Source organism: Cadophora gregata, assembly GCF_030347475.1.
Source record: "Cadophora gregata isolate MNR1 chromosome Unknown scaffold_10, whole genome shotgun sequence".
NCBI classification, from domain to species: domain Eukaryota; kingdom Fungi; phylum Ascomycota; class Leotiomycetes; order Helotiales; family Ploettnerulaceae; genus Cadophora; species Cadophora gregata.
The window spans coordinates 2105078-2132632 of record NW_026695933.1 but is presented as its reverse complement, the minus strand read 5'-3'; the positions used below and the strand labels follow the sequence as shown (position 1 = coordinate 2132632).

The following is a 27555-nucleotide window of genomic DNA, read 5'->3' as shown; positions in this document are numbered from 1 at the left end:
AAATGAGCCTAGGCACGAGTGCTTGAGGTGCTCGGAGAATACTGCCCGAAGTTCTCATTCAGACTTGCGACTTTGTTTGCTACCCTCTAAGATCCGCATAATCCATGTATAAAGGATCCAGTTGAAAGCCTGCCGATTGGGTAGCAGATCCTTAGGCATACACGAGATACATGAACAAGGAAGCCCACTAGATGCTCTGCAATCAAGCCAGGGAAGTACTCTGCTGAACGTGCTCCAACCTTCACTGCCGTCATTGCTAGTAGAACAGTTAGATACATGGAAGATGGAATCGATTTAGGAAGAAGGACATACTTCAGTATGGTGACCTTCTGTATCAAACACATTCGCTCAGGAAGAATTGTGAGAGAGAGCTTCAGCACATCTTCCAATGCGCGGAAATAGAACTTATTGGACCTGTAGAGAAACTCAATAGTCTCGCTGTAACTAATTCGGACGCGTTAGTCACGTCCAGTGTTGAGATCTCACACTTTGATGCGGATGAGGGGCAAGGCATCTGGCGAAAGAACACTTACACTCTTCTACAGCATGTTGGTAATGCTAGTAAGAGCCTCTTTTCCTCCAAATCAACGCTCATACGATCTTGTAAGACACTACACAAACAGACAGGAGTAGAAGTTGGCGGGAGTGTCGGTGATGGCGGTCTCGAAGTTCTGTTCGATGGAAACCGGTCTCCGTTCAGACTCAATGCATCTTCTTGGACTTGGCGGTGGCCCATTATACTTCGAGATATGACACCAGGCCTAGCGCTTTGGAAGTGAATTTGAATGTGGCAGCCGCCGAGAACATATTCGTAAATCTGTTGCCGAATTTCGAGGGGCAGTTTGAAAAGCGGTGACTGCTCTTGAATGGCGGTACATGTCTTTTGGATGGTCCAAGGATTATCTCTAGAGGCATTGGCTACTGCTGTGGGAGATATCGAATCTTCCTTGGACCGATCGGCTTCCTCACGCCCAATCGTCAAGGATCGTGTCAGTCTTGGGCCTAAGACCTGAGGTATGCTGTCAATCTCGGATTGCGTGGCCACCTTCTTTCCGACCTGGGGACTCTCATATCTATGGTAGGCATCGACCAAAGTACTTGGTAGACGAAAAGGGGTGCAGAGACAGAAGCCGGGAATGCAGGCGGCACTTTCCCTTGAAGATTGAGACGATGCCCAGGAGCGCCGATGTCGCCTTCTCATGATCGTTCTTGTATGGCCGTTAGATGTTACGACTTTTTTCCATGGCTTGGATGGAGTTCGATGGTATCCTTGTGGTGGTTCATCCAGTTTCTGGTGTTGTATTTGAGTTCGAAGGTTACCAGCACTCAGCCTAGATTTGCCAAGCCAGCGCCACTCATTTCAAGTGCCAGGGTTCAAGGACCCACCTGAAGACAACCAAACTGAAAGCTCTGTAAATCACAAGAATTGATATAAAAGAGTCTAAGTGACTCAAGAATAAATTCTTGTGGCCGAAGGTCAGTACTTACCTGCCTAGGTAGTGCTGTTGACCCAAAACCTCACCCGCGACACGTGATGGTGTTGACAAAGGGCTCGCTTGCTAGGATCTTGTTTTTTCTCAAGGTCCACGGCTGAGTACAGCTCAACGATCAGAAGCCAGAAAATGGTTATATTGAAGGCGACTAGGGCATGTTCTTATCCCAATTTTACAGGAAGCCAGCGTTCTTGAAATATGGCGGATCCCATCGAGGTGGAAGATCGCATCCGTCCATATCTCTTTCTCGTGCCCGACATACCGCCTTTTTCAACGCTGCTGTGGCACCGAGCATGCAGTTGGTAATGTCGTGTTTTTATGATCTCTAAATCATTCCGCGGTCATACTAGAATTCTATGATTACGCTGTGTGCGGCAACTCGTTGTAATCGGTGGAAATCTCAAGCTCCTAGGAGGGATTGGTCTGTAACGTCTCAGATATTCCCTTACGTCCATATTTCAGAGTTGCGTCCTGTTGTATCTCAATTGACTGACTTCATCCAGGTTGTTGAATTACTGCCCCTCGAGATCCGGTTTCTCGTTTGTCCAAAGGCTTTCCGATCTTATTCTGCCTACTATTGACCGAAGCGATTGAGTAGTTGCACGGCCAGTGTTAAACACTTAAATCGTGCAAGCGGAAATCCCGAAGGTTTTGGAAAGCGAAAGAGAAGGTTGTCGTAGTGTCGTCAAAAGGCTGGAAGCGGGGGATGTCGAAGCGAGGGTAAACAAGGAGCAGATGGAAGCAATGACCTTTCCATTCGGCGCTTCGCATGCATGTCGAAATGATTTCAGAGGGTACGGCGGCGCTACAAGACTGTACGAGATACGAGGTACGAGGAACGGTTAAGCTGGAAATCAGGTCAAGCTTGGTCGAATTTTTGGCTTGATTGATTGCCTGCAGAGAGACCCTGACGATCCAATATGCAATAATAAACAATTGACACGTAAAGTAAGTATCCATCTCGGCAGTCATACTTCTGCGCCGTTCCGGCAGTCGAGCGAAAAGATGTTGTTGCATATAGATGTAGCCACGTCGCAACCACTGATTAATTTCACATGCAAATATTCCACCCTGTACAGACTCTGTGCTAGCTCTATGGTTTGAAAATTGCGGAGCGTTGAGAGTTTTAGTTCATTTGACTTTGACGCAGCTCGTGTTGATGGAAGCGGAAAGATGTCCTGCACGGTGAAAGTGACATGCATCGCGAAGACTAGCGCCAGAGTGCTTGACAGGGGATGCCGAACAGCATGCCCAAACCAGCGAATTTCCAACCGACCGTACCCCTAGGAAAGGTCATCCATATTCCTGTCCTGTCCATAGATATTGATGGACTCGGATCCTACTGTCGTGAAGATTGAGGAAAGGGAAGCCTCCCCTTATAAGGACCAAACTGCTCCGACCTAGTTGAGCTCCGCTGCAGTGGACTGAGCACCATTTTATACCAGGAACTGAATGCCATCTAATAGTTTTACAATTCATTTACCTCCACATCTGTTGTCTCATTGGTCCTCGAACAACTCTGAACGGTGCAGCGGCCACAAACCCCCAATCGGTCTCGTCATCCCAAGGGATCACAAGATCAAAAGTCCTCAAACCATGAATACCCATCATTTCTCTACACATCCTCCTCCTTCTAGCCCTGGTGACATGGAAGTTGTGCGGCTTCAATACCACTTTGACATCCATCAGCCCAGGCATCCTAGCGATGACTTCCCATGTTTCGCGCCAAGCCATGAGCTCTTCGTCGTCTTGCTTCGGGATAGTGTTATTGCGATTGAATATACTGAACATGCGTTCCCAGTCTATCATTATGCTTTGAACGGCATTGAGACGGTGCGGGAGGATGGTTCGCGCAAAATGACGAATGTCACCAGGATCGTAGAAATGGAAGACATTCTTGGAATATAATATGTTGATGGCCTCGGAGTAGCTACGAAACCCGTCAGTAAAATCCCGAGTAATGAAAGGTAAAGAAACAAACATCTGTCGGCAGGTCATGAGCAATGGCAACAGCCCGCCATCAGTCACTAAGTCCAGTAATCCATCACGGTCTAGATGCCACACTTTCGTTTTGTACGACAACCATCCTTCCACACATCTCCGAGCTTGTTCATCACACACTTCTTCCCCGTCTTGTATCCTACATCTCCAATGGCCCAGCCTTCTGTCTTTCCGCAGTATATGAACCAACCTTCTATCTCCACCCGCGAGTATTTCCTCATATATCATCGCCCTGATCTCGATTGGTAACTTGGCAAGGAAGGTTGAGCTTGATTGTTCGTGTGTTCGTTGCCGGGACCTCCGAAGATTGAATGGCATGCTTCTCGATTCCATGGGCCGCAATGGATGCGTAAGAGCTCGTTTGCGCGTCTTGGGCAACGCAACAGGAGCATCCAGCAAGGACTCTCCGCCAATGATGCCCCTCCTCGCAAGTTCGTGAACATCTGGAATCCGTCGAAAGCGCGAGGACCAATGTCGATCGTATAGGTTCAAGAACCAGACTGCTGGCTTCTCGAAGAAGACGCGCCGCAGAAGGCTCCAGATGTATGCCACGAATTCTTCCAGACTGCTCCATCGATACCAACCGGCTTGCATACGCATCCTCATCCGTATGTTACGCATTTCGACTGACTGACAGATAGGAAAACAAAGGAAAAGGAAAAAGGAGTGAGATGAATACCTACAATACGCGGCATTGCCGGCTGGCGGCCCTTTGCTGTACACATGCTTTCGATAGCTGCTGCGTCTGTTCGGGATATTGTGATTATCCAGTCGAGCCAGTGAGGTTGTTGATTCCTTGGCCCTCGGGATGGCGCAGCGCCAATTCAGGCTGATCGAGCCGATTAAGCCGCAACGCTAGGTAAGGTTACTGACGAGCGACAACACCAAAACAGTCTCCGGGGTATATCCTCAATAGATAAGGATACAAAGTACCTTTCTGCTCTTCTAGTGGGGCAGAACTTCATTTTTCAAAATCCCAGTGTAGTGAAGAATTGAGTCGTCGCTAATCTCCTCGAAGGATCCAGTTTGCGGAGATTTAATGTAGATTACAGGGAATAGACCTTGTAGCCGCACCATTTTCCACCTCTCGGATTCGTTGATATCCAAATATCTGACCCGTCGAAGTCTAATAAGCATCGAGAATGTATCATGTTTATTGTAGTTCCGCCTCTCATCTCACGAGCCCATCTGCAAATTTGTGTTGGTCATAAGGTCTAGATGTTCCGTTTTGTTGTTTTCTTTCTTTCTCTCTCTCCCACCACCGCCATTCTTTTCAGCGTACATACATCTCTCCCAGAAGCTTCAGTCTTCATTACAGTCTTTACTTTCACTTCTCTGCAAGTACAGCTTCCACAATGCGTTTCACAAGCACAATCGCTGCTTCGGCAGTCCTTGCTCTGGCCCATGGTGCCACTGTGAGCAAAAGAGCCCTCTCTGGAGAGGCAACATTCTATGGCGGAAACGTTGCTGGTGGAACATGTTCGTTCTCAACTTATACTCTTCCTGCTGGTGTCTTTGGTACGGCTCTCTCAGACTCGAACTGGGACAATGCAGGAAACTGCGGTGCATGTGTCTCTGTCACTGGTCCCAATGGAAATGCTGTGACAGCTATGATCGTGGATCAATGCCCTGGATGTGGAACAAACCATCTGGATCTGTTTCCCGATGCCTTTGCAGCTCTCGCCAATCCATCGAAGGGTGTCATCCCTGTTACTTGGGATTTTGTTGACTGCCCCATTACCTCGCCTCTCGCAGTTCACAACAAGGAAGGCGTGTCTGCATTCTGGTTCAGCATGCAAGTTGTCAATGCCAACAAGGAAATCTCCAAACTCGATGTCAGTACAGATGGAGGAAGCACCTGGAAGTCAACCACGAGACAAGATTACAACTTCTTCGAGAACTCAAGCGGTTTTGGCACAACCACTGTTGATGTCAAGGTTACCAGTGTAGATGGAGATGTCGTCACCATCAAGGGCGTAAATGTCGTTCCAGGAGCATCAACCACTGCTGCAAGCAACTTTGGATCTTCATCTGATGTTGTTCCGAGCAAGGCTGCGGTGGTTGTGCCAACAACTTCCTCCTCAGAAGCTGCCCCCGCTGCCACTCAAGTCCTAGCCTCTACATCCCTGCCCGCCGCAGTCTTCAACGAGGTCAGCTACGCAGCATCGTCTACCTCGGACCACTCCACAACGACTCTGTCATCCACCACAACTTTGACTCGTACACGAACAGTCTCCAAGTCCACATCTACCACAGCACCAGTGATTTCGACCCCTTCGTCTTCAACCTCGGTCTATGTCCCAACCACTACCTACCTCCCATCCAACACATCTTCCTCTCTTGTTGCTGGAGCTGCGAGTTCCAGCGTCTCGCTCAGCGTTATTTCTATCACAACTTGTATCCCTACTGTTTTGTACAGTGTGGAGCCAGTACCTACTAGCACACCCGCTGCCATCTCAACTGGAACCATCTACCCAGTGCAGAATACCAGGTAAGCTTCCCCTATCTCCAATCCAGAGTACACCAGACTAACAAAGTACAGCGTGCCATTCGCAACAGCCACCCCACCACCCTTCACTGGAACCGCATCATCCACTCGCAGCTCCACCATCGTCGCCATCTTCGCTGGTGTTTTGGCATGCTTCATGATCTAAACATGTCAAAATTTGTTGACTTCTCGCTTCCTGACGAGACTTTTCTCTGGGGATAGGGAGATTGGTGTACTTACTTCTTTCTTCATGAAACGATAGGGTTTGATTCGGTATAGGTGGTTTGGCGTTGTATCTGGGGTACAACTCTTAAGAGGAACCTTTTGTTTATTGTATAAACTTATTTTTTCGAGCCAGGCTCGTATCTGAGCTCTTACTGGGGACTAGCTCGCCCGTATGGCTATATAATAGCCATAGAGAATTTCCGACAAGTTCGGATTCTAGCGTTTTTCGTCTGAGCTTGGTCGTGTCACTGACAAGTCTATGTTCATTGAAGCATCATATCTACAAACTCACACTCTCAACTCTTTAACCCTAACGGATAAACATCTAGCAGGAAATCCCACTCGGCAGGTTCAAACACGCAGTCGACTTCTTCCCTCCCGTAACCTTCACACCCTCCCACACCCAATCCGTACAACTTCCAACCCCACACTCCACCAAAATCGGCGTAGCACCACTATCCACCGTCCCCTTAACATTCTTCAATTGGAAATTCTTGATCGGCACACCATTCGTCGGCTTATGCTTCGTCCCACCATACGACTGATCAACAATAATCCCATAAGACGTCCCACCATTGAAGACGATGTTCCGGTAATAAATATCCGACACGCTAGCTACAGCCCCAGAAACGGTCTTGATTCGGATAGACTGCTGCTGTTTCTCTAACACAGTATTCTCAAACGTGATATTCCGAACCACCGAGCCGTTTGCAACGGATCCAATTGAGAGGCCGTGGCCGCCTGAGCAAAACCCGTTGGTCCAGTAGATGTTAGTCCCGCTATTGACGTTCATGCAGTCGTCTTGATTCCAGACCTTGACTCCGTTGAAATAGACCTGGTCTGCGTTGTTGATGTTGAAACCGTCGGTGTTGTGACCGCCTGTTGCGTAGTTTCCGGCGGAATCGTCGACGACGACGTCTTTGATGGTGAGTCTTGTGACGTGGTTTAGGCTGAAGGAGTTCTTGGGGGCGTTTTTGATGGTGATGCCTTGGATGAGAGAGTCGGTTAGGTTGTTTGCCCTGAAGAATTTGGGTTTGATTTTTCCGCCGTTTCCGCCGAGACCGTCCCACCTAGAAGATTGAGGGTTAGTGATTGTATTTTGGTTTATTTACATTGGAGTCATCTCAAGCAAGCAGGGGTTTTCAGAGACGAATAGGTCTTGGAAGCTTTATGCCACACCAATAGCAGTGTAGTAGAATACAGACTTACCAGAGAGCTCCTTGTCCATCGAGCACTGACCCAGGGTCTCCTTTGATAGTGATCCTGACATGTTGTTAATTAACCGAAGTATGTCTTGGCACCAATATCTTACTTGTTTCCACTAATCGACACCAATGAACCCTCCCATTCCTTGTATCCCCACGTCGTCGTCCCTTGAAACACGACCTATATCAAACATTAGACTCCATCCACATGCCATACTCCTGGGTAGACCACATTACTTACGGTAGTCCCATCGTTGAGGTTTTCGAGATTTAGTGTGACTCCGGATGGAACAGTGAGAGAGGAAAGTACAATGGTAGCACATGAGGTTTTAGAGGCTGAAGCTAGAGAATATCCATTCGGGCCACTGAAAGTACATGATGTAGAGTTCTTAGCAACGGCATTTTTCAAGCTCGGTGGTGGCGTTGGTTGGGGTCCAGGAATCGCTACGGGGTTGGCGACGACACCAACTGTAGTGACCAAAAGCGCTGTGACAAAAGTGAAAGAGGAGAACATTTTAGCCTGCCTGTGAGAATAATATAAAACAAACAAGTTAAACAGTTTGAAGGAAAGTCGAGAATGGAGGTACTCCGCACTCCTTTATATCTCAACTAGTGCTGGCAGTCTATTGGTGGATGATCTTGGCATCCACGGGATCGCTTAACTCGCTACTTTCGCACTGGTTTAACTTCAAGTTCAATTTATTCGCCGCCAGTGACTGTCAAGGAAAATCCATGGTGAATTTAATTGCCAAATGAGGGGGATGTAAGACAATTATTGGGCATGTATTTTGGCCCTCGAGGCGAAGACGCAGGCTTCGTTTACAGGAACACCGAGGGGAAACACCGACAGGAGAGATACATACTTTTCAGATCGTCTAAAGTGCTACTTCATTGTTCGTACATGAAGATTATAGTGGCCGGCTTTTGCAGAATGTCCTCAAGACACATGTGAATTAAGAAGCAAGCAACATAAGAATCTATCGGAGCTTCGCTTCGTTCTTGAAGTGATTTCTTTCTTGGCCACACATTGAGTGGCGATGTTATTTAATTCAGAACTCTCCTCCATAGACCAATGTGTATATATCAATCTCAATTCACACAACCTGCTCAGCTCTCAAAGCCCTCTTCCCCTCAATATCTCTCGGCTCAAAATCCAACCCATCCAAACCAACCGCCGCAACCTCAGGCGCGTAATGCTTAGCCACCCAATGCGAAAACATATCCATCCCAGCACAAGCCCCCCCAGCTGTCCAAAACTGCCCATCCTCAACCCACTGTTCCTTCACCCAGTTAACCTGCGGTCTCATCTGCCTAGCCATCTCCAACGCCTGATGATTAGTCGTCGCTTTCCTCCCATCCAGCACTCCCGACGATGAGATCGCCAGCCCACCAGTACAAGTCGTAAACACACCCTTCCCAGATTCAACATGCTTGCGGATAAATTCGGCAAACTTTTCGTCCAGCTTGAAAGTCAATGGGTCAGGGCCGCCAATTAAGAGGTAGTCGAGAGGCGGACAGGCGTCTACCGTGGTGGTTGGGACGAGATTGATGTTGGCGCTCATGAGGACCGGATCCATGGTGGTGTTGATGTGGTGGAATTGGATGTCGATGGCTTTCTCGGGGAGGCCTGCCATGCCTGGGAAACCGGCTGCGGCGTAGTGCTCGATGAGGGTTTTGGAGGAGGTGGAGAGGAGGTCGATGGGGCCGGCGACGTCGAGCATTTGGTAGGGGATCATGAGGATGCCGAATTGGATGGGTGCCATTTTGTAAGTTGGTGGGTATTGGTGTGGAAGTTGTTTACTTTTTGCGCAGTGAGTAGAGAGTGGGATTTTTTTGCGAGGATTAAGAATTGAGGACCGATTGGAAGCAAAGTGAGTTGGATTGTTGCTGTTTTCTCCATTGGATCGGACATGGCTTCCTTCTTATAACTATCTTCCAAGGAATTTTGAAACATAAAGTCGGTGGAATCTTGCATTTGGAAAAGAGTGTTGCGCGTCCAACTAAGGTAGGCGGATGTACACGTCGGATGTATCAAAAAGGACTCGCCTATTTAAGCGAGCAGGCCTAATCTTTCTCCATTACGGATATTCACATCATTGGACATCCGGGCGCAAAGCGCAACATTAAAATCGACGCAAATGTCTATTGTATGACAAGAATAAGAACATTTGTTTCGAGCGTGCTAATTTGCGTTAGAAAATGGTGCTTTGTATCTGATTCGCAGCTCACAAGCCATTATGTGGATATCCGCCAGTCATCCTTGGTGATAGACTTTACCCCTCAAGAAAAGATATATCTACAACTAGAGTCCACAACCAACTTGAATATCCGGAGTGGTTATCTGTAAGGGAACTTATTTGACTTTGTGGCCACGTTGATATCCGAGTAAGAATCTTTGAAAGATGGAAGTGCGTTGCAGACGATGCAGGGCTGAAAGTGCGGCGCAATTCTACCTGCGCGTATCTGATTCCTTGGTAAGATAAAGCATCTCGTTTGCCAATAGGTTTATTCTACTACAGTCCTACTCATGGAGTCCAAGTATATAACGAAACATACATAACAGTCTCCAGATTCATCAATTTTCTCGGCGACAAAATGATCACCCATCAGTACCTGTCAATCCATTGCCTTCTGCTTATTGATTTGACAGAAAGACTTAGAGTAGCTAAGTCTGCGTATCGGACATGATCAAATAAGCTTGAGATACGTGAACTGTACGTTTCACTGGTACTGTACCAGGGTCGGGATATGAGCGCTACAGACAGTTTAACCGGTCAGCAAACGTAGCGGGAAACCTAGATTTCTGATGGACCAATGAATTCACCTTCCTCGGGAGCGAATGCGACTCATTTGCAGGCCACTAAGTAACAGGAGTATTAGTTGGGGCTATTCAACAACAATATCGCGCCATGAATTGTATACTTAGATTGGAAGGTTACTTCTTGCATATATGAAGAATAGAGCGGAACACTGACCCTGTGCATCACGCCGATATCTTCTTGGATCTCTTTGGATGCTTCGCACTCTTGCAGGCTCATAATGCCTCTCAATTCGTCACTTCCTACAAGTTGGAGACTGTTACCCAGAGCTAATGCCTTACCGCTCATGCAATCTACTGGTAGCTAATCGCTGGTGTCAACCGGCGAAAAACATTTCCGTTCAATGATTCAAGTATAAATACCCATCACTTTTCCAGCTTCATTCGCCATCCCCATCCTAGATAATTCTCGCTACTCAAGAAAACTCCAAGGTTTCAGCAGTTTAGTTCCCGTATCGTCAATCATAATGTCTGTCAAAGGTGCCATCGTTCTCTCACTGGGTCTTTTGGCCAGCTTGGTTTCAGCAGCACCCACGGTGGCCACGGCTAGCACGTACGACACAAATCTTCTCTGGTTTCTCGAGAATGTAGACCCAAATGAAGTGGAAATCACCCCAGGTCCCGGCCTCTCGCAAGCTGGTAAGTACAATCTTGGTGTTTTCCCTCGCACAATGAGATACTTCAGCCTGGTACCTTCGCTTTCGAACAGCCACGACTCAAAATCAGCCACGACTCAAAATTTCAATTAGACGTTGACTCAAAAGTCAGACACTAACATCAATATAGTGAACATCTCTAGCCACGATCTTTTCGATATTGATTGGCGAGCAAAGAGTCAGTAATAATTCGAGAACCCTTATTACATGAATTTCGAAAGCTGACAACCACATCAGACGGCCTCCCTGATCCTCGTACCTCATCACCTGTGGCACGTTCTCTGTTCGAGAAGAGAGTAAATCTCCAATGCTGGTACGACAACTCGCGTGGAAACATGCAAGGAGCATACAGCAACCATGACTACCTCATGGCGATTGGTAATCAGGGCGTTCAATGCAATGTCTATGGGCAATGGGTTCTGCAGAACTTTTACAGCGCTACGGCTTATGGTGTGAGGACCACAGCCGATGGTCTGGCGAATACAGGCAGCTCTGCTTCTAGCAATTGTGCGGATGTGGCCAGAGGTCTGGAGCCGATCATGGAAAGTTGCCATCCTTCTTGCTTCAGTAGGTGGTCTCCTAAACATTGCGCCCCTCATAATCTTCCCTCATAATGGTCAGTGCTGGTGGTATGTTACTCAGACCAGAACACATTTGATTGTCTTTTTTTCGGATTTACTACTTTTGATAATGCTGACTTGTAATCCCTCCGTAGCGACCCGCTGCACTCTTCATGGCATGAACGCTGCGTATGGAAACGGAAACATGAATGTATATGTTCAGGGAAACACTGGGGCTTAAGCTTCCCAGAGTGCTAATTGCAGAGCTCCTTGGGTTCTTGGTAATCTTAGGTATCGGGGGTAACAAACCTCCACTTCTTTGGCGTAACGGTTGACTTTATTGTCAAGAGGGGTTCGTCTATACAAAGAAATCATTTCAGGATTCTTTTGGCTATCTCCAGCTTGAAATAGAGTTTTGAAACATTCATTCTGTTTTCAACGTATGTTGTGATAATGATTAAGGCGGGACAGAGTTCACCCAGAAAGTTTCTCTAAGTGAACGAGGAACTTTTTGAGACCTGAAATATGAGACCAAATCAATGAAATCAAACTCTCCCAATCTTCGATACTGTATGCTCGACTGTGGTTGACCTTACTACGGCTGAGTCCCATGAGAGAAAATGGAGAGAATTTGACCAGGATATTCGCTTCACGACCTAATGTCTATTGACATTCACTTTTTGCTTTGCACGCAAAGCCAAGTCGAGGAAAGAATTTCAACCCACCAAGTTCCACAAACGGCAAACTTTGCCCAAGATAACATCCATTTATCCTTATTTGGGACCTTGCATTGCCCACTTGGTGGAGACATTTTACAAGTACCAAGGTACTTTAAGCAACCGACTGGGGTGCACACGTGACTTGCTGGTTCATCTCAGATGAGCTACTGCAGTGCGATTAAAGCGTCTTTCGTGCGCGCGTAGAAGTATATATAATGTCTATAATCCAATCACGTTCAACGAGAATCAAAATGAAACAGCTCGATAATAATCAAGAATTTCATAGTCAAGTTGCGACTCGGTTTCCGGAATCCCACTTCGGTACCACTCCCGATCCTAACCCCGCATCAAACTCCACGCCAATGCGACACTACCGTGGCTCCCGTTCATCAACAGCCACAGCCTCGGGTTTGGACAGCCGAAACTCTTGAGCACTACTTCTTCTCCAACATCATCGACATGTGTTGTCAAACCTCGAAATCGCATTTTAGACCGTGGACGAGAAGATGCCTTTCCAATCACTCCTTCCAGACATCGATATACCCAAGATGGACTTGTTGACGTATATATTTCCAGAAGGAAGTTCGCCCTCGACTGAACCATTATGGCGTGATACTAAGGATCCCGACAATTCGTTGTCACCAGCTCAAGCGCTACAATGGATAAAGAGGTTGGGTGTTGGGTTGGGAAATGCGGGGGTGAAGAAGGGAGAGGTTGTGATGATTTTCACTCCTAATCACATCTTTGTTCCTGCTGCGTATCTTGGTATTTCTGGGAATGGATATGCTTTCAGTGGAGCAAACCCAATCTACACTGTACCTGGTAGGTCATCCCAAACCACTCGCTAAATTCCGTGGGCTCACTCAACTCGAAGAAATGGTGCACCAAATCAAGAATACTGAAGCTCGAATCCTGTTTGCGTATCCAGGTCTTCTCAAAACAGCTATACAAGCTGCCAAAGAAGCGGGACTTCCAAAAAGCAGGATATTCCAATTTTCTGACAAGCCAAACAAAACCGTAGACGGAATCAGGGATTGGAGAGAAATGCTAGGATCGGACGAAGAAGCCAAAAGATATTCTTGGCCAAGACTCTCGCCTGAAGAGGCGACGACGACAGTGGCCACAATCAACTACTCCTCTGGAACCACGGGGCTTCCCAAGGGAGTATGTGTCAGTCATTACAACATCATTTCGAATATCGAGCAAACCCTAGTCATGAAATATATCAACCAACCATTCACTCGCGAGACTGCACCACCTGAGCGATGGCTCGGATTTCTGCCTCTCTACCACGCCTACGGGCAATTATGGACGATCATGATGGCGGTGAAACTCCAGGTCCCGGTTTACGTTATGACTCAATTTGTGTACGAGGATTATCTCAGAGCCATCCAAGACTTCAAGCTCACTCAGCTGCATGTCGCGCCTCCTATCCTTGTCATGCTGAGTAAACGGCCTGAATCAAAAAAGTACGATCTTAGTAGTGCAAAAAACGTGCTATGTGGCGCTGCACCGCTATCAAAAGAGCTTCAGGCAGAGGTCTCGACCAGGTTCAAGATGCAGATCAATCAGGGCTGGGGAATGACTGAAGTGACTACTGGTGCGATTATGGTTCCGTTTGCGATCAATGATATTACTGGGAGTGTCGGCCAGTTGCTTTCCAATACCGAGTGTATGCTGATCGATGATGATGGGAAGGAGGTTGGTGTTGGAGAGCGAGGCGAGCTCTGTATCAGGGGGCCTCAGGTGTGCTTAAGGTACTGGAGGAATGAGGAAGCTACTACCGACTCGATTACTCCTGATCGGTGGCTGAAGACGGGTGATGTCGCGGTTTGTGACAAGAAGGGTTATTTTTGGATCGTGGATCGGAAGAAGGTAAACTCACCACTCTGACCTACAAGAATGAGTCGTCGCTAACAAAATTTAGGAACTCATCAAAGTGAACAGCCTACAAGTCTCACCAGCCGAGCTTGAAGCTGCACTCCTCGAACACGAAGCCGTTGCCGATGCAGCAGTTGTAGGCATCAATCTGCACGATGAAGAGTGGCCTCGTGCATACGTCGCGATCCAGGATTCCGCAAAGGGAAAAGTGAAGCCTGAAGATATCCAAGAATGGATCAAGCCGAGAGTTGCCAAGCACAAGTACCTGGCTGGAGGTGTGACATTTGTAGATGAGGTGCCAAAATTGGCGAGTGGCAAGATTCAGAGAAAGGTCATGAGGGAGTGGGCGAAGCGAGATGCGGAGATTTTACAGAAGGAGATTAAGGCGAGGTTCTGATGTGGATGAAGAGAGGGCATTAGTACGCCAAACTCATTATTCATATAATGTAAAAGAATTTTTTCAACTGTTCTTCTTCCTGTGATTCAACTTTATTTGAAGGCTCCAGCTTCGGGTCGCGGGGAATGGGCTGTTGTCATTCACGCCCGCAACGCCCGGCCTCGCTTAAGAAGAGACTCGGAGAGTCACTCTCGAACTTGGCATTGGCATATCTACTTGAAGGAACTACAATCACACCTGAGTGATCGAACAACTGTGAGTAAAAGTGCCTAAAACACAGTTAGTCATATCTCTCCCTTTGAAAAGTGTTGGTGATCACAACAATGATTCACGACCCTGCGCTGAAGCCTACGCGAAGGCAACAGCCAAGCCATGAACAATGACCCCAAAAGCCACCGTCCCAATCCATGAATCATCTCTGACTCACAATCATTCTCCCAGTCATTAACCGCCATCATCCTCAAGTATAAATACCTCCTTTCCCCTCCATCGAAACCTTTTTCTCTTTCCTCCCCATCCTAGTGCAAGGGCTTTACGCATCGCAGTGAGGATGTAATCCGAGCGTGTGTTTTTGCTGATTGAAAACTATAATCATGACCTGCTTCTACTGGGTTTTGTACCCGGTAGAGAATTTTTGGAACATACCTTCTCATAATGAATGAGATTTTTTGAGTGATTCTCGTTGCGCTTTTCTTCCGAGGGCGAGGCGTGAGGCGTGAGGAAGATCTGTTAAGGCACCTAGGGAATGTGGGGAGAATGGCAACCGTAGGCAAGGGAGAGACAGCATGTAAGATTAAACGCATACTATATTTCTATTCTAAGTTCGGGGACAGGCCAAGCAGTTCCAGGAGAGATTGTGTGTACTTCATCTTAGCGCACTGGAAATCATCGCATGATCTTTCCCGAGTTTTGCTCATATGTATAACAGAAATACTCCCAGCAAACTTTTACTACAAAAGAATATTCATATTGTAGACCAGATTAACAAATATAACACTACAGGATACCCAGATAATTTGGCGCCACGCATTAACCCTTTGGAGCTATAATCAATCCCAAAACAACTATGCCTTCTTCTTTCCCTTCACCGCAATCCCAGTCTTCATAGTTCCTATTCCTATAGGGCAATTTCTCTTATTCTTTTTCAATGCTGCCTGCTCTTTTGTCGCTGAGGCCTTCTTGAGGGCTTTCTTTTGCTTCGAAGCCTCCTGCTGTCGAAGAGCCGCTTGCTTCTTCAAAGCCTTACTTTCTCTCAATATCTCCTGCTCTTTCGAAGCCGCCTGTTTCTTCAGAGTCTTTAGCTCCTTTGTAGCCGCCTGTTCATTCAATGCCGTCTGCTTCTTCAGTTCTTTCCTTGCTTTGGCAGCTGCCTGTTTATTCATTTCTGCCTCTTTTCTCATCGCTTTCCTAGCTTTTGCAGCCGCCTGTTCTTTCAATTCCGTCTGCTTCTTCAGTCCTTTGCTTGCCTCTGCTGCAGCCTGCTTTTGTAATGCCATCTCTTTTCTCAGCGCTTTTCTTTCCTTTGTAGCCGCCTGCTTTCGTAAGGTCGCCTGCTTCTTCGCTTCTTTCCTTGCCTTTGCAGCTGCCTGCTCTTGTAAAGTCGCCTCCTTTCTCAAGGCTTTTTTTGCCTTTGCAGCCGCATGTTGCTTCAGCGCCTCCTGCTTTTTCCGAGCTTTCTCGACTTTCAACATTGTCTGTTCCTCCAATACCGCCTGCGCTTTCGACAGAAGCGCAGTCTTCACAGATTCAGTCCTTTCAGCGGAAGCGATTGCTCCATCTTGCACGGCAGAATTTGAAGCATCCCTGCTCCTCGCATTTTCCGCGAACCCCTTCATAGACCTCCAACGCTGTACCTTCTGAACTACCGTTCCATACTTTTCAATCCAGGCACTCGTCTCATCAACTGGCCATACCTGGTAGCGGAAATTCTCGGCTCCTTTCACCGTTGGATGTACCATTTCAATCTGCAAGACAGTACCACCTTCTTTTTCCCCCTTCAAAATCGGCTCCTCTACCACCTGGTAGGTCGTTCCCCCCGAAGGATGGAACATTGCCGGAGGTGGAGGCGTCAATACTGTTACCCTTTCACCTTCTAAAATAAGCTGTGCGAAAATAGCCGAAGCTCCTTTCATATATTTGCTCCAGCCCTTGCTCGATTTCTGACTTTTCAGGCATAGTGGATCTTCAGCAATCATCAGAGGTCCCATTGCCATAGTCAACGTTGCCATCTCATGGTCTTTTGCCCATGCCTGAGCACATTCGTAGGGAATGCCACTCCACATAACCTGATTGTTCCGAATCCATGTGCTGTTGAATTGCTCCCGGATTTGGAGCTCCTCATCGACTGTTAAGTATTGGGAAAAGGCTGCCATAGCATTTGGTGTAGACCATCCGGTACTCCTACAAAGGTTTTCATAATCATCACTTTCATTGCTCCCTAATGTACGAGCGAAGACAGAGATGTCATCGTGGTACCACTTCATATATACATTGAGTTACCCCGCTCGATTATCACGTGCTTCACCTCTTTCCGTTGATGCGACGGGTTGACCTGCGTGACAACCTTCATGAACTTGCACACCCCGGCCACCCCAATGCTTCTGCTTCTCTCACAAGAACTGTCTTCTAAATCTTGGAGTGGGTCCTAGGCTCGATATGTTCCAAGCAGAACGGATTGGCCGTAACCGAGCTCTGTTGCTGTGATATCCTAAACGAACCAATGATGTGGAGGTAGAGAGGCAGGTTGAAATGTTGCACAGGTTAGAGTGTCGACAGGGTCCAGGATAAGTTCTACCACAAGACCTCCATTTTCTCACGAATACGTTTTCTAAGCGCAAATTCGCCGAATCGAGGAAGCCGCGAGTAAGTCAGAATGCCTTTTCTCGACACCAGCTCAAATGTCACACCCTCGGTCTTGATCCTAGCCCACTCAGGGATGATCATATTCTCCACACTTTGTTCTTCCAAGTGGATGACAGCAGCTGCTCCCTTAGCGACAAAAGCACTATGCCATCTCCCTTCTCGTTTCGGGGACTCTCGCAGCAAGCTCACAGCCTTCCATCGTATTGCGCTATCCCGACACTTGGTGGCTACAACCCAAAGAAAGCCGACGACGCCTGTATCAAATGTGAAGACGGGTCGATGAGAGTCAGGTCTCTTTTGTTCAATCAGAATCTCCTCTGACAGTTCAATTATTTCTTGGAAGATAGGTGTGAAGTTATCGTACTGGAGTTCGTCATCGAATTGAGCACATGTGAGCGCGATGAGGTTGATGTGATGCTTCCCTTGGAGAAATGCAGCCTCTGCGCGGGATTGCGTGTCATTCGATGAACGGGACTCGTTGAAGAGGGGTTGGAAGCATGTGTACCACTGAAGAAGCAGCTCGAGCTCGTACTCCGGGTATCGATGTCGACTGCGAGCTCTGGAGAATACCAAATCGACTTGCAGGGCCTCTTCTTCCAGGTCGTCTTCACTGTCTGTACTTGGAGTATGTGAGGTGGTTCTCGTCCGAAATTCTTCTCCGAGTTCAGAAGTCCTTCTTTGGACCAGCCCCATGGATTGAGAAATACTTTTCGCTGTCCAATTCCAGGCTCGCCGAGCTTCTTTGCATGATCTGAAAGGTTCTTTTGGAGCGCTCTCCCAGCTATCTCTGGTCGTATACTGGACATCGAATAGTGATTCGAGTGCAAAAGGTTTCACAGTACGGTCCAACCTCATAAATATGTCGCCCAAACCCTCTTCAAAGTTCTCCATTTGGCCAGTGATGTGACTCTCCTGCGGTTTATTTCTCCGCTCATTGATCAAATCCAGGCCAGATGTAGCGTGTATGAGTGCGGAAGCATGATTTCCTTCGAATAGCTCAAAACATACAACCAGGATGCAGCAAATGAGTGTGGTCCGTAAATCGTACTGGCCCCTCTCCAGATCTCTCCTCATCTGACCGATTGCACATCCGTATTTTTGCAATGCAAATTGATGGCGGTCGGCGTCCTTGAGCTTTTTTCCTGTCAGGTCGAAACACACTTGGTCCTTTTCTGGTCGGCTACTGTCCAAAGTACAACTTAGAGCGCCGATCGCAACAACAGCATTCCGGATGGCACCTTGATGCTCGCAGGCCTGTAATACAATTCGATCCCACAGATCCGAAGTTTCGCTACCCACAAACTGAAACATGCTTCGTTCATAGAATATCTGGAAGCTGAGATACTCTTGCTGATTCTCGAAGTGGTAGGTTGAAAGAGTCCGCTCAGGGGACAGAGACTGGGAAGTGACTTTCGGCACCAGATCTTTGAAAGTTCGAGGAACCAGACCTCTTGGTTCAACCGGCATGGGCTTGGGCTTCGCATATCCATCGCATACAAAGCCCATCCTCACACATCTCAGACATGCTGGCTTAGTCTCATCGCACTTCAAGTGACGAGTTCTGTAATTATGTTACGCAAGTTTCCGGAGAATTCCTGTCAGGATCGAGTCACTCACCTGCAAGTACGACATCCCGTCCTTACCTTCGGCTTCCATATTTTCACTCTCTGTTCATCTGATATTTTTCTGGGCATTCTACCATTGGCATAAGAACTCCCAGCAGCACTCTGTTGAGGTTAAAATTTGAAGTCAGATCAATACGTAGAAAAGATTCCCTTTCTTCGAGGATGGGTCAGCATTTAACATTGATATATGAAATACCTAGAGTTCTTGGCATCTGCTTACCGTCTTGGACTTGCAACCAGAGAATAAATCACGTCAGCATACATGAAGATGCACTCTGATCTCGGCGAATGGCTGTTGTGCCCCGTCCACAGCTAAAAATCGATGCGCAGCTTTGAACTACTGCTTACGTCGAAAGGAAACCGAGAGCGGTGAATGTTACCCGAATCTCGAAGCTTAAAATTTCCTCCGAGCCATGATGGCCAGGATGATGCACAATGGCTCATTTGAATTGTCAGTCAGCAAGAGAGAAAGTGGCTTAGAGAAGTGACGAGGCCAACGGCACGTGATGTGAGATTTGCCTTGCTTGACCGGGTCATCCGGGAACGCGAATCGAGAAGTCAGATTGTTCCGCTTCATCAGTCATCCACCTCAATACTCACTCCCTATCTCTCTTGAGGTTGACACTACCTGTCCTTTGCAGTTTGTTGGTTTTTTCCTCTCTATCAGGCAATGTTGTCTTTGGGCTCGCTAAAACCACCGATGCTCGGGTGCGGGGTAGATCTCAAGCACATCACTCTAGACTCGACTTATGCCATTGAGTGACTCCAAATGTTGGTAGTGTGATCCTGCTCTCCCTTTGAAACACCATTTCATCGGTTATGATGCATTGTCAAGGTCCTGAGCGCCGACTCGGTCAGGACCATTCAATTTCTTCAGTCAAAGATCGTCAACTGAAGGTCAAGGTTGCATGCGGTGCCACGTCGAATGTTGGAATTCTGTTGGAACCCAACACATTCATAAACCTGCGACGTCCAGCAGCCATGACTGAAGCAACGAGTGCTGTGATTCTATTTTCTCTTCTTCGTGTTCGATGTTGCTTTTCTGGGGTTGTGGCCACATCTCGCGATCCTTCTTCCTGAAATCGGTCTTCACAACATGAAGAGCGACGTAACTTCAAGATACCCTGACAGGAGTCTCTGTATGTATGTCCAGATCTGGATTTTTGAACGATTTGAAACGAGTACAGCCTTCGGTTCCGGTTCTTTGAGTCTTTCTTCAGTTCGGTGTTGGTCTGCTCTCTTCGACCTTTCATGATACCGATCGTCAACTGCATCGGTTGAAGTGAACTTTGCTATTTGAAGGTGCTGAAACCCCTCAAAATAAACCATTCCAACATCCTGAAGGGCCTACGGTCCGATCATTCCATACTGACTGTGTGTCTCCAACGCTGTCCTTCGATCTCAGAAAAGTGCTGCTGTGGCATATATATATTTGAGATATCCAGGTATTGGGTATCCTTTGGTGAGCACAAATCTCTTTCTAATGCTCACAATGACCTGGCTTCATTTACTCATACTAGTCAGTGTCCTCGCACTCAATTGTGGAGCAGCTTCAACTGGTCTGTTCGTGACTTCCTCATCGCAGATTTCCGCCACTTCCGTCCTCAGCACCAGTTATTGTTTGCGGCGACGAGCGTTGCAACCTGGAGTTCCGTGTGAAGATTCCCAATCCGAAACATCTACAATGTCACCGACCCAGACCAACTCCGATCAAATATCCACTGGCTCGGATTCTACGTACACCTTGACCTCGTCACAGAACTCAGCGTCTCTCACAACGCCAACTGCCAGTTCTCGTTCTGATTCTGTTCAGCCCAGCACATCTTCAACGTCAAACTCGAACGTTGGAGTTCCAGGTGTTACGATCAGTCCATCAGATCTTTCATTGTCAAGGTCTACGACCTTTGATCTTGCCCCAATTGAATCGATTGCTTCCTCACTCTCCCATGACCCCATGGGAACTCCAGCCGTAACACCTGCTTCGACTCCAGCAACAACAACACCCTCAGCCAGCACCACCTCAGAACCACCTTGGATACCTACTCGAACGTCCGGCACCGTCACCGTTGAGACAGTCACATACAGTTTCAACTTCCTCGTTGAACCCCCTCCAAGACCAGAAAAAGACGGGAAGTCCTCATCAGAACAAGTGCACATAGACTTCCTAGCCGCTGTGCCAAAGCTCTTGAGCGCTGCATCCATATTCGACGGCCTTGGTTCCGCGTTCAAAACTTTCTCATCAGCTGTGCACGCACCTAATGCGTCAGATAAGTCCGTTTCCACAGCTGGATCTGGCTTACTACATCTATTCCACATTGGATTCTCTGGTAAGTACTTTCCATCACCTCCAAACCGGACATCAAGGCTTACAAATCTATCTTAGCCGCCGCAGACATTGGCGGTACTCTCGGAGCTATCGGGCTGTCGGAAATCGACAAGAGTGGCAAGCTTTTGAATCGCTTCAAGCAAACATCCCTTGGCATCTTTGACGTTGGCGAGACTATCAAGAAAATAGAGCCTTTGCTGGGATCAAATCTCAATTTGGCGAATGGAAATAAGCTCTTGGATTTGTCTGATGATATTACGAAGGGTATCGGTATTGGTGAGGGTCTGAAAGATCTCGCTGAGTTGGCAAACGAGGTATCGGATACCGAACCAAAAACTGATGTGACCACGACCCCCGAGTCAACGGACGTCCAGTCCACTCCTGAACCGACTACACAGACAACGCCAACGTCTAGCCAATCGTCCTCTAGGTCGTCGAGTAGCTCAAGCTCATCAAGCAGCGCGGCAGAGACATTAAAGCCATATACGATATCCACCAAGCCAGGAACATCTCTTGCAACGTTCGACGCCTTCGTCAGAAGTCTTCCCGATGGTGGTCAAGGAATGAGAGTCGAGCGTCCAAGCATCACTTTCCAAGCATATGGAACTGACATTACCGACTCTCTTGCCGCGTCTATACGTTTGAATCCCATCATACGAGCGGTCGTGTATGATCCATTCATCGAGGATGACCTAGATGACTATAGCGTACTGCCAAAGATAATTGAGAAAAGAGTGGACCCTTATCCAATGTTGAATCTGGCACAACAGCCCATCAGTCCAGCTCACCTCAATCTCATCTCCCAAGGGCCCAGGAACGTTGCAGCCAGACGCAACCAACCTCCTCCTTTGATACCCGACTACCTCATGTCGCCAACCGGTGGACAAGGAGTTACGATCTTTGTTATTGACACAGGCATCGACCCTGCCCACCCAGTAATAATCGCCCCCGTTGATAACGTTCTCAAGTAGCTAACAGCAATGCAGGATTTCTTGCACTCATACACTCAAGGCGAACACTACATCGTCTCAAACTCCAAACTCCGCCTACCAGAACTGATGGCGAATCCTGATCGTAGCAGCAGTGCCACACAGGCCCTTGTCCCATATGTGCCAGACCCGGACAATGTTATGAGCGACTCAAGGGACCATGGGAATTGCGTGTCTTCCTTAGCTACTGGGAGAGTCTACGGGGTTGCCAAGAGAGCGAGACTCTTCCCTGTGAAGTACAAGAACAGCAAGGGGGCGGCGACGGATTTGGCAATTCAGGATGCCTTCTACGAAGTGATTGACATAGTTCGCAACAGGAACAATGGACTGAGTGGGCCACCACCAATTCCAGGTATGATACTTAAGTATTCGCTAATGATGGGAGATGATACTGATAGTGAGGTAGGCTGGGCTGTTTTGAGTTTCTCTCAAGGTTGGCCAATAATATCCCATGTGAGATTTCGAGCCGACCACTGAATTCAACTAGGCTTCGGTCATCTGACTGGCGAGGCGTTTGAAGAGCGTCGGAGATTGATGACCAGGCTTCTCAACGAGTGCTGGAAGGAAGACAGTAAGTACTCTTTCGTATGTGGTGATAGACCCGTTGATTTTTGATGACCCACAGTCTCTTATCTCCTCACACTCCCGTTTCACTTCTTTAAATCCTCTATTCTTCAGCTCATCATATTGATACATTGCCAGTCGTCACCGTCATTGCAGCCGGAAATGAAGGCGAAGATCCTTCTTTCGACCTCAGCCAAGACATCCCAGCCTGCATCGGAGAAGTCACCAACCCCCTCATAACAGTCGGCACATGCAACATAGACGGGAAAAGAACAGCAGAGACAAACCAAGATCGCGGTCGTGGTGGCTCAATAACAACAAGTGCAATGGGCGACGATGCGGTCCGGTGCGTGGCCCGGGGTGTATCTGGCTCGCAAACACGGCACGGCACATCCGTCGCAGCACCGCAAGTCGCTGGCCTCGCAGCTTATTTCCTGTCATTGCCGCGTTCGGAGCTTCCTGAAGCAATACACTACGATACCCAGATTCCAGAGACGCAGAATAGGGCTCTGTTCCTTGGGCCGTCTTTGACAGGGGGAAAGTTCATTGGACCTGATCTCCATATTAAGGGCGCCGTGGCGCAGGCTGTGAAGGATTATATTGGGAGGATGTCGTATAAGCGGATTCCGACCGAAACTGATGCGGTGAAAGTTACATATAATGGAGTTGAGGAGGGGCTTTGCTCTGTTGTTTGGCCGAATGCGTCGTTCAAGCGTAAGCGAGAGGGAGTTGTTGAGCTAGCAGAAGGCGATCTGGTGCCTGTTGTTGTCTCGGGGGTGATGCAATCCACTGCTAATTATCCCATGGTAGGTTTGCTCAAATACGCTCCTATGTGTTGTTCCTTGCTAACTTCTCGTCAGCCATCGTCGTGCCCACGACCTTCGTCCGCCAGTTCATCTTCATCAGTCGCTTCATCCGCTTCGGACGCCTCCTCTCCAACCTCATCCTCTCCCCCATCATCTCCCACATCCTCAACCTCCTCTTCCACAGTTCTCGACCTATCAACCTCCTCCACAGTCTCACCCACAATATCACCAACGCCCTCACCACCACCACAACCATCAACCTCCCTCCCACCCCCAACACCAATCATCCCCCCTCCAGCCGACGTCGCATCGCCAACTCCCCTGAAACCCACCAAAACACCTATGATATTGCAGACTATTGATTTTGGGCCTCTGCTCCCGAAAACTACTTTCTCGACGACAACGAAGAGGGAGTGCAAGCCTTACTTCAACAATGGACTCCAAGCTCCGCCGCTTTGTTGGGGATAGTGATGATTATGATGATGTGATAGGAGAGGAGGGGAGAGGATGGCTAAGGGAGCAAGAAAGCTGGGATGGGTGGATAGTTGGTGGAATGTTGGGAGAGTATGGATCTGGCTTTTGGGTCCTTGTCTGGCTTTTGGGTTTTATTGAATTTTCCTTCGTAGGGGGCCAGGTTCGAGTAGTGAGTCTCTCTGTCGCTTACAGCTTTTGGTGCTTTCCTCTTCTCGAAAATTCCCAGTCATTTTCCTTACATAGTGGATTTCGTATGATCCTACTTGGCAGCTACACACTTGTCCGATTTGATACTTTCACGGATACATGTCACCAACTTGAAATCTCCTGTCGTTCCTGGGAGTGATTAGCAGATATGGCACATTAGATGGCAGGCGATACTATTGAAAACTGAAATAGGGTATCATTCTGTTCTCAAGCAGGTCCCTTTGCCCTCGCCATCGGGCCCCAGTTCTCTCTCGGGTTGAGCTGATACCTAACCAGTTTCTTCTTGTCCTTCTCAGCACCCAGTTTCTCATCAAAAACAACCTTGATCTTCTCTTCCACAATTTCATCCTTGGCCCCATCCTTATTCCCCTCAGCGGCCTCCCCATTTCCATCTCCATTTTTCACTGGCTCTTTCTCCTTCTCCTTACCCATCCCCATAATCGCCCATCCAGGCGTCTTCTCCCTCAACTTGCCCTCTCTAATCGGTTCCTTCTGTCTCGTCCACTCCCTCATAACCTCCCAGATGACCTCCCACGGCGCATCTGTCTTGATACTACCAGGCTTCGTATGGCTCCTCGTAACCTGGTATCCTAGCCCTCTAAGCGCGCCACGGATGGCGTTCTCGATCGGCGTGACGCAGTGGATGACTTTAGAGAGGACAGACGGGATGAACAGGAAAGGGGCAGGGTCTAGGACCGCTGGGTCGTATTTTCCTGTTTTGGAAGAGAGGGTTGGAGAATTGGGGTCTGCAGAGATGGGGTCGACGAAAATGCATTCTTCGAGGGCGAGGGTTAGCATGCCTTCGATTCTGGTTGTGGTTTGGTAGGTGTCTTTTGAGACAGATGGGAGGTCGTCGAGGATCCGCTTGATGAAGTCGGGGTCGTGGATCGGTCCTGCGTACATAGGTCCTGCAATGTGTGTTCGCGAGCCACAGTGTTTACAGTTCTCGCTGGCGCTAGGTCCTTGCCCGTAGACGTGTTTCCAGTAATGGCCGCCTTTCTTGCCTGGCTTGCCGGGCATTAGTTTGTTCTTCCCGACTGTTTGGATTGTCCATGCTCCGCAGCCAGAGTCGCAGTTGTATACTATCATTGTTTTGCCGGCAAGGAATTTCACGTCGGCAGGCGACTTGTGGATTCGGACAAAAACACGGGCGTAGAAATCAATTGAAAGGGAGAGGAGCGGTTCCATGGCCATGCCATATCGTGCTGCGGATGTTGCGATGGCGTTGAGGATGAGGCGCAAACCACCTTCATGTGATTGTGGACCTTTGATTGTTGTTCCGCCATAGAGAGAGTATGCTTTCTCGGGATAACCGTTTGATGCCCAAACTCCCGCATCTGTGCAAGTCACACAGAGCAGTCCACCATCATCTCGCACAGCTTGTACTGCCGCATCCAGGAATGGAGCAGCGGTTCCGTATGGATCCAGATCAATGACATTGTATTTCTTACTTGGCTGCGGCCGTCCTTTCTCATCCTTGCAATCCTCCCCAACCAAGCTATACATGTGTGTCATAGCATTGCTGGTCACTGCGTCGATTTTGTGCTTGAGCCCGTTATGCTCGATGTTCATTTTGATAGTTTTGGTTGCTTCTGGAAGTAGATCATTCGCGGTGATGGATGTCGTGAAGGGTATTTCTTGGGCATAGCGAAGAGCTCGCAGACCGGTTGCTGAGAGAGCGTCGAGTATTTTAAATGTGAATTTGCTAGGTGCTTCGGGTATATCGTCATTCTTCGAGGTTGGTTTAGTAGAGGTGGAATCTGGTACAGCTGGAGGAGCATCTACAGAAGCATTGATTTCTGTCTCAACAGGGGGAGCATCTGCATCTTTCATAACACTGTCTCCATTTATTGCCTTCTCCATGGTATTGTCGCCATTCTCTGCTGATGTGCCGTCGGCAGGTGCTGCATCCCCCTCCAACTTCCCCGCCTTCCTCGGAGCATCACTTAGCCCCTCCTCCTCCCTCTTTCTTTTCTTCTCTTTGTTCTTTGCCGAAATCTTCAACTTGTGTCTCTCTACCGATTTCTGCTTCTTCTCCAGGAGCTGCTCTCCATACGCCTTGATAGCTAGAACACTCAAATCTCGATTGAACTGCTGGATCGGGTTGTAGAAAACCGATTGAGGGGCATTTTCGCCTTTGGGCGTTGCTTGCGGTACGGCGGGAGCTGAAGCTGGTACGAGGATATGTGCTAATCCTTCTTTGACGGTCGTATATTCTTTTCCTTCATGGATGAGGTGCTGCCCAGCTTCGGGTGGGGCAGAGAGGTCCGGAAGTGCAGACGCCATTCTTGCAGTTGCTGAAAGTTGGCGGACCTGGTTGATGGTTATCTTTGGGAAGCTTGGCATGGCATTCCTCCGCCCGATTCTCCAAGTTGTCTTCCAAAGGGCTTGCATGCGCGGTGACGAGATGGTAGGATTGACGTGGTGAGTGACTTCGACTGACAGAAAAAAACCGAGAGATCGTGGCAGAAAATGGCGGTGTCTGGATTGGGTTAGAGAGACCAGAGCGAGCTAGTCCTTCTCAAGCTTTCCATATTGAGATCAACAACACCAATTGATACAAGCATTCTCAATACTTTGGGCTTCAACTTCCGATAACTCTTCGCATTTAGACCAGCACCCACGCCTGGTTCGTTAGTCACATCCACAATGACAACTGAGAATCCCAAGCTCCTGTCTTATTACATGCGGTTCATGTTATAATCATTCCCCTCGAATCAAGTTGGATTCCATTTGCGACACTTCACAGATGAAAGTTTCTCACACCATACGACAACATGTCATTCCTCTGTTTCTGTCCGTCTGCTCTAGTAACACATGGCCATTTTTTGCTTCGCCTCCCACCTTTTTTTGGGTTGGTCACGGGAACGGAATGGTCGAAGTCTAGGTACCAAGTCAGCTCCATAAACTTTATTTGGATCATTATTATGGACCGGAAGCCCCCCCCCCCCCCCAATTTTTGTCCTTAACCGATCCTTTGTGGGGGTTCTCGACATTCAAGCTTTGTATCAAGATCGTTCAGTGTACGTTTTGCACTGGCTACACCTGCGCCAACTTCGCAGAATTATTCTGGTGAGAAACCAAAATTTACAACTCTGGTCAGAGATTAGTGGTCTCATTTTTTACAAGTCGAACACTGTTTCGTTTAGGAGAATTTCATGGGCCAGGCTCATCCCGTCACCTCTTTATTCGATACTCCCCATGCATCGGGCCAAGCATTACTTGGCAAATGCTTTTGGTCAACCAACGGCCCACTAAA

At 48.1% G+C, this 27555-nt stretch overlaps 11 protein-coding genes across 12 annotated transcripts; 4 read left to right on the top strand and 7 right to left on the bottom strand.

Annotated features, from left to right (window-relative positions):
• Positions 1-54: 54 nt before the first annotated feature.
• Positions 55-1201, bottom strand: ONS95_002066 (uncharacterized protein; the record flags this gene model as incomplete). Its single annotated transcript, XM_058495296.1, has 3 exons — positions 55-256; positions 313-444; positions 534-1201. The coding sequence occupies 3 exons, from the start codon at positions 1199-1201 to the stop codon at positions 55-57; spliced, it is 1002 nt and encodes a 333-aa protein (XP_058355609.1).
• Positions 1202-2972: 1771 nt separating this feature from the next.
• On the bottom strand, positions 2973-4115 carry ONS95_002065 (uncharacterized protein; the record flags this gene model as incomplete). Its single annotated transcript, XM_058495295.1, has 2 exons — positions 2973-3423; positions 3475-4115. The coding sequence occupies 2 exons, from the start codon at positions 4113-4115 to the stop codon at positions 2973-2975; spliced, it is 1092 nt and encodes a 363-aa protein (XP_058355608.1).
• On the top strand, positions 3824-6429 carry ONS95_002064 (uncharacterized protein). Its single transcript, XM_058495294.1, has 3 exons — positions 3824-4037; positions 4136-5985; positions 6037-6429. Exons 2-3 carry the CDS (start codon positions 4850-4852, stop codon positions 6146-6148), a joined length of 1248 nt encoding a protein of 415 aa, XP_058355607.1. The 5' UTR covers positions 3824-4037; positions 4136-4849; the 3' UTR covers positions 6149-6429.
• Positions 6430-6532: 103 nt separating this feature from the next.
• ONS95_002063 (uncharacterized protein) lies at positions 6533-7926 on the bottom strand (the record flags this gene model as incomplete). Its single annotated transcript, XM_058495293.1, has 4 exons — positions 6533-7277; positions 7417-7470; positions 7520-7593; positions 7654-7926. 4 exons carry the CDS (start codon positions 7924-7926, stop codon positions 6533-6535), a joined length of 1146 nt encoding a protein of 381 aa, XP_058355606.1.
• Positions 7927-8506: 580 nt separating this feature from the next.
• Positions 8507-9175, bottom strand: ONS95_002062 (uncharacterized protein; the record flags this gene model as incomplete). Its single annotated transcript, XM_058495292.1, has 1 exon — positions 8507-9175. The coding sequence occupies one exon, from the start codon at positions 9173-9175 to the stop codon at positions 8507-8509; it is 669 nt and encodes a 222-aa protein (XP_058355605.1).
• A 1522-nt stretch (positions 9176-10697) lies between these two features.
• On the top strand, positions 10698-11558 carry ONS95_002061 (uncharacterized protein; the record flags this gene model as incomplete). Its single annotated transcript, XM_058495291.1, has 3 exons — positions 10698-10869; positions 11017-11064; positions 11124-11558. 3 exons carry the CDS (start codon positions 10698-10700, stop codon positions 11498-11500), a joined length of 597 nt encoding a protein of 198 aa, XP_058355604.1. The 3' UTR covers positions 11501-11558.
• A 728-nt stretch (positions 11559-12286) lies between these two features.
• ONS95_015019 (uncharacterized protein) lies at positions 12287-14477 on the top strand. Of its 2 annotated transcripts, XM_058508701.1 has the most exons (3): positions 12287-12987; positions 13040-14040; positions 14093-14477. In XM_058508701.1, the coding sequence occupies exons 1-3, from the start codon at positions 12672-12674 to the stop codon at positions 14441-14443; spliced, it is 1668 nt and encodes a 555-aa protein (XP_058355602.1). In that variant the 5' UTR covers positions 12287-12671; the 3' UTR covers positions 14444-14477. The 2 variants fall into 2 exon arrangements, with proteins under 2 accessions (XP_058355602.1, XP_058355603.1); XM_058508702.1 differs by having other exon boundaries at positions 12287-14040.
• An 898-nt stretch (positions 14478-15375) lies between these two features.
• Positions 15376-16926, bottom strand: ONS95_002060 (uncharacterized protein; the record flags this gene model as incomplete). Its single annotated transcript, XM_058495290.1, has 1 exon — positions 15376-16926. The coding sequence occupies one exon, from the start codon at positions 16924-16926 to the stop codon at positions 15508-15510; it is 1419 nt and encodes a 472-aa protein (XP_058355601.1). The 3' UTR covers positions 15376-15507.
• On the bottom strand, positions 16876-19500 carry ONS95_002059 (uncharacterized protein). The gene is made up of 2 exons (XM_058495289.1): positions 19151-19500; positions 16876-19084 (listed from the first exon to the last, which is right to left on the bottom strand). The coding sequence occupies exon 2, from the start codon at positions 18809-18811 to the stop codon at positions 17234-17236; it is 1578 nt and encodes a 525-aa protein (XP_058355600.1). The 5' UTR covers positions 18812-19084; positions 19151-19500; the 3' UTR covers positions 16876-17233.
• A 1114-nt stretch (positions 19501-20614) lies between these two features.
• Positions 20615-24490, top strand: ONS95_002058 (uncharacterized protein; the record flags this gene model as incomplete). Its single annotated transcript, XM_058495288.1, has 6 exons — positions 20615-21257; positions 21314-22191; positions 22243-22597; positions 22652-22678; positions 22733-22816; positions 22948-24490. 6 exons carry the CDS (start codon positions 20615-20617, stop codon positions 24081-24083), a joined length of 3123 nt encoding a protein of 1040 aa, XP_058355599.1. The 3' UTR covers positions 24084-24490.
• On the bottom strand, positions 24491-27244 carry TRM1 (RNA methyltransferase tRNA(m5U54)methyltransferase). The gene has a single exon (XM_058495287.1). It carries the CDS (start codon positions 26688-26690, stop codon positions 24504-24506), a length of 2187 nt encoding a protein of 728 aa, XP_058355598.1. The 5' UTR covers positions 26691-27244; the 3' UTR covers positions 24491-24503.
• Positions 27245-27555: the final 311 nt, after the last annotated feature.

Bases quoted from the DNA above. Each gene is read 5' to 3' on its own strand.
- ONS95_002064 (XM_058495294.1), top strand. From the start codon at position 4,850: ATGCGTTTCACAAGCACAATCGCTGCTTCGGCAGTCCTTGCTCTGGCC. The intron at 5,986-6,036 runs GTAAGCTTCCCC...AACAAAGTACAG, and splicing joins TACCCAGTGCAGAATACCAG to CGTGCCATTCGCAACAGCCA.
- ONS95_015019 (XM_058508701.1), top strand. From the start codon at position 12,672: ATGCCTTTCCAATCACTCCTTCCAGACATCGATATACCCAAGATGGAC. The intron at 12,988-13,039 runs GTAGGTCATCCC...CTCAACTCGAAG, and splicing joins CCCAATCTACACTGTACCTG to AAATGGTGCACCAAATCAAG. The intron at 14,041-14,092 runs GTAAACTCACCA...AACAAAATTTAG, and splicing joins GGATCGTGGATCGGAAGAAG to GAACTCATCAAAGTGAACAG.
- ONS95_002059 (XM_058495289.1), bottom strand. From the start codon at position 18,811: ATGGGCTTTGTATGCGATGGATATGCGAAGCCCAAGCCCATGCCGGTT.
- TRM1 (XM_058495287.1), bottom strand. From the start codon at position 26,690: ATGCAAGCCCTTTGGAAGACAACTTGGAGAATCGGGCGGAGGAATGCC.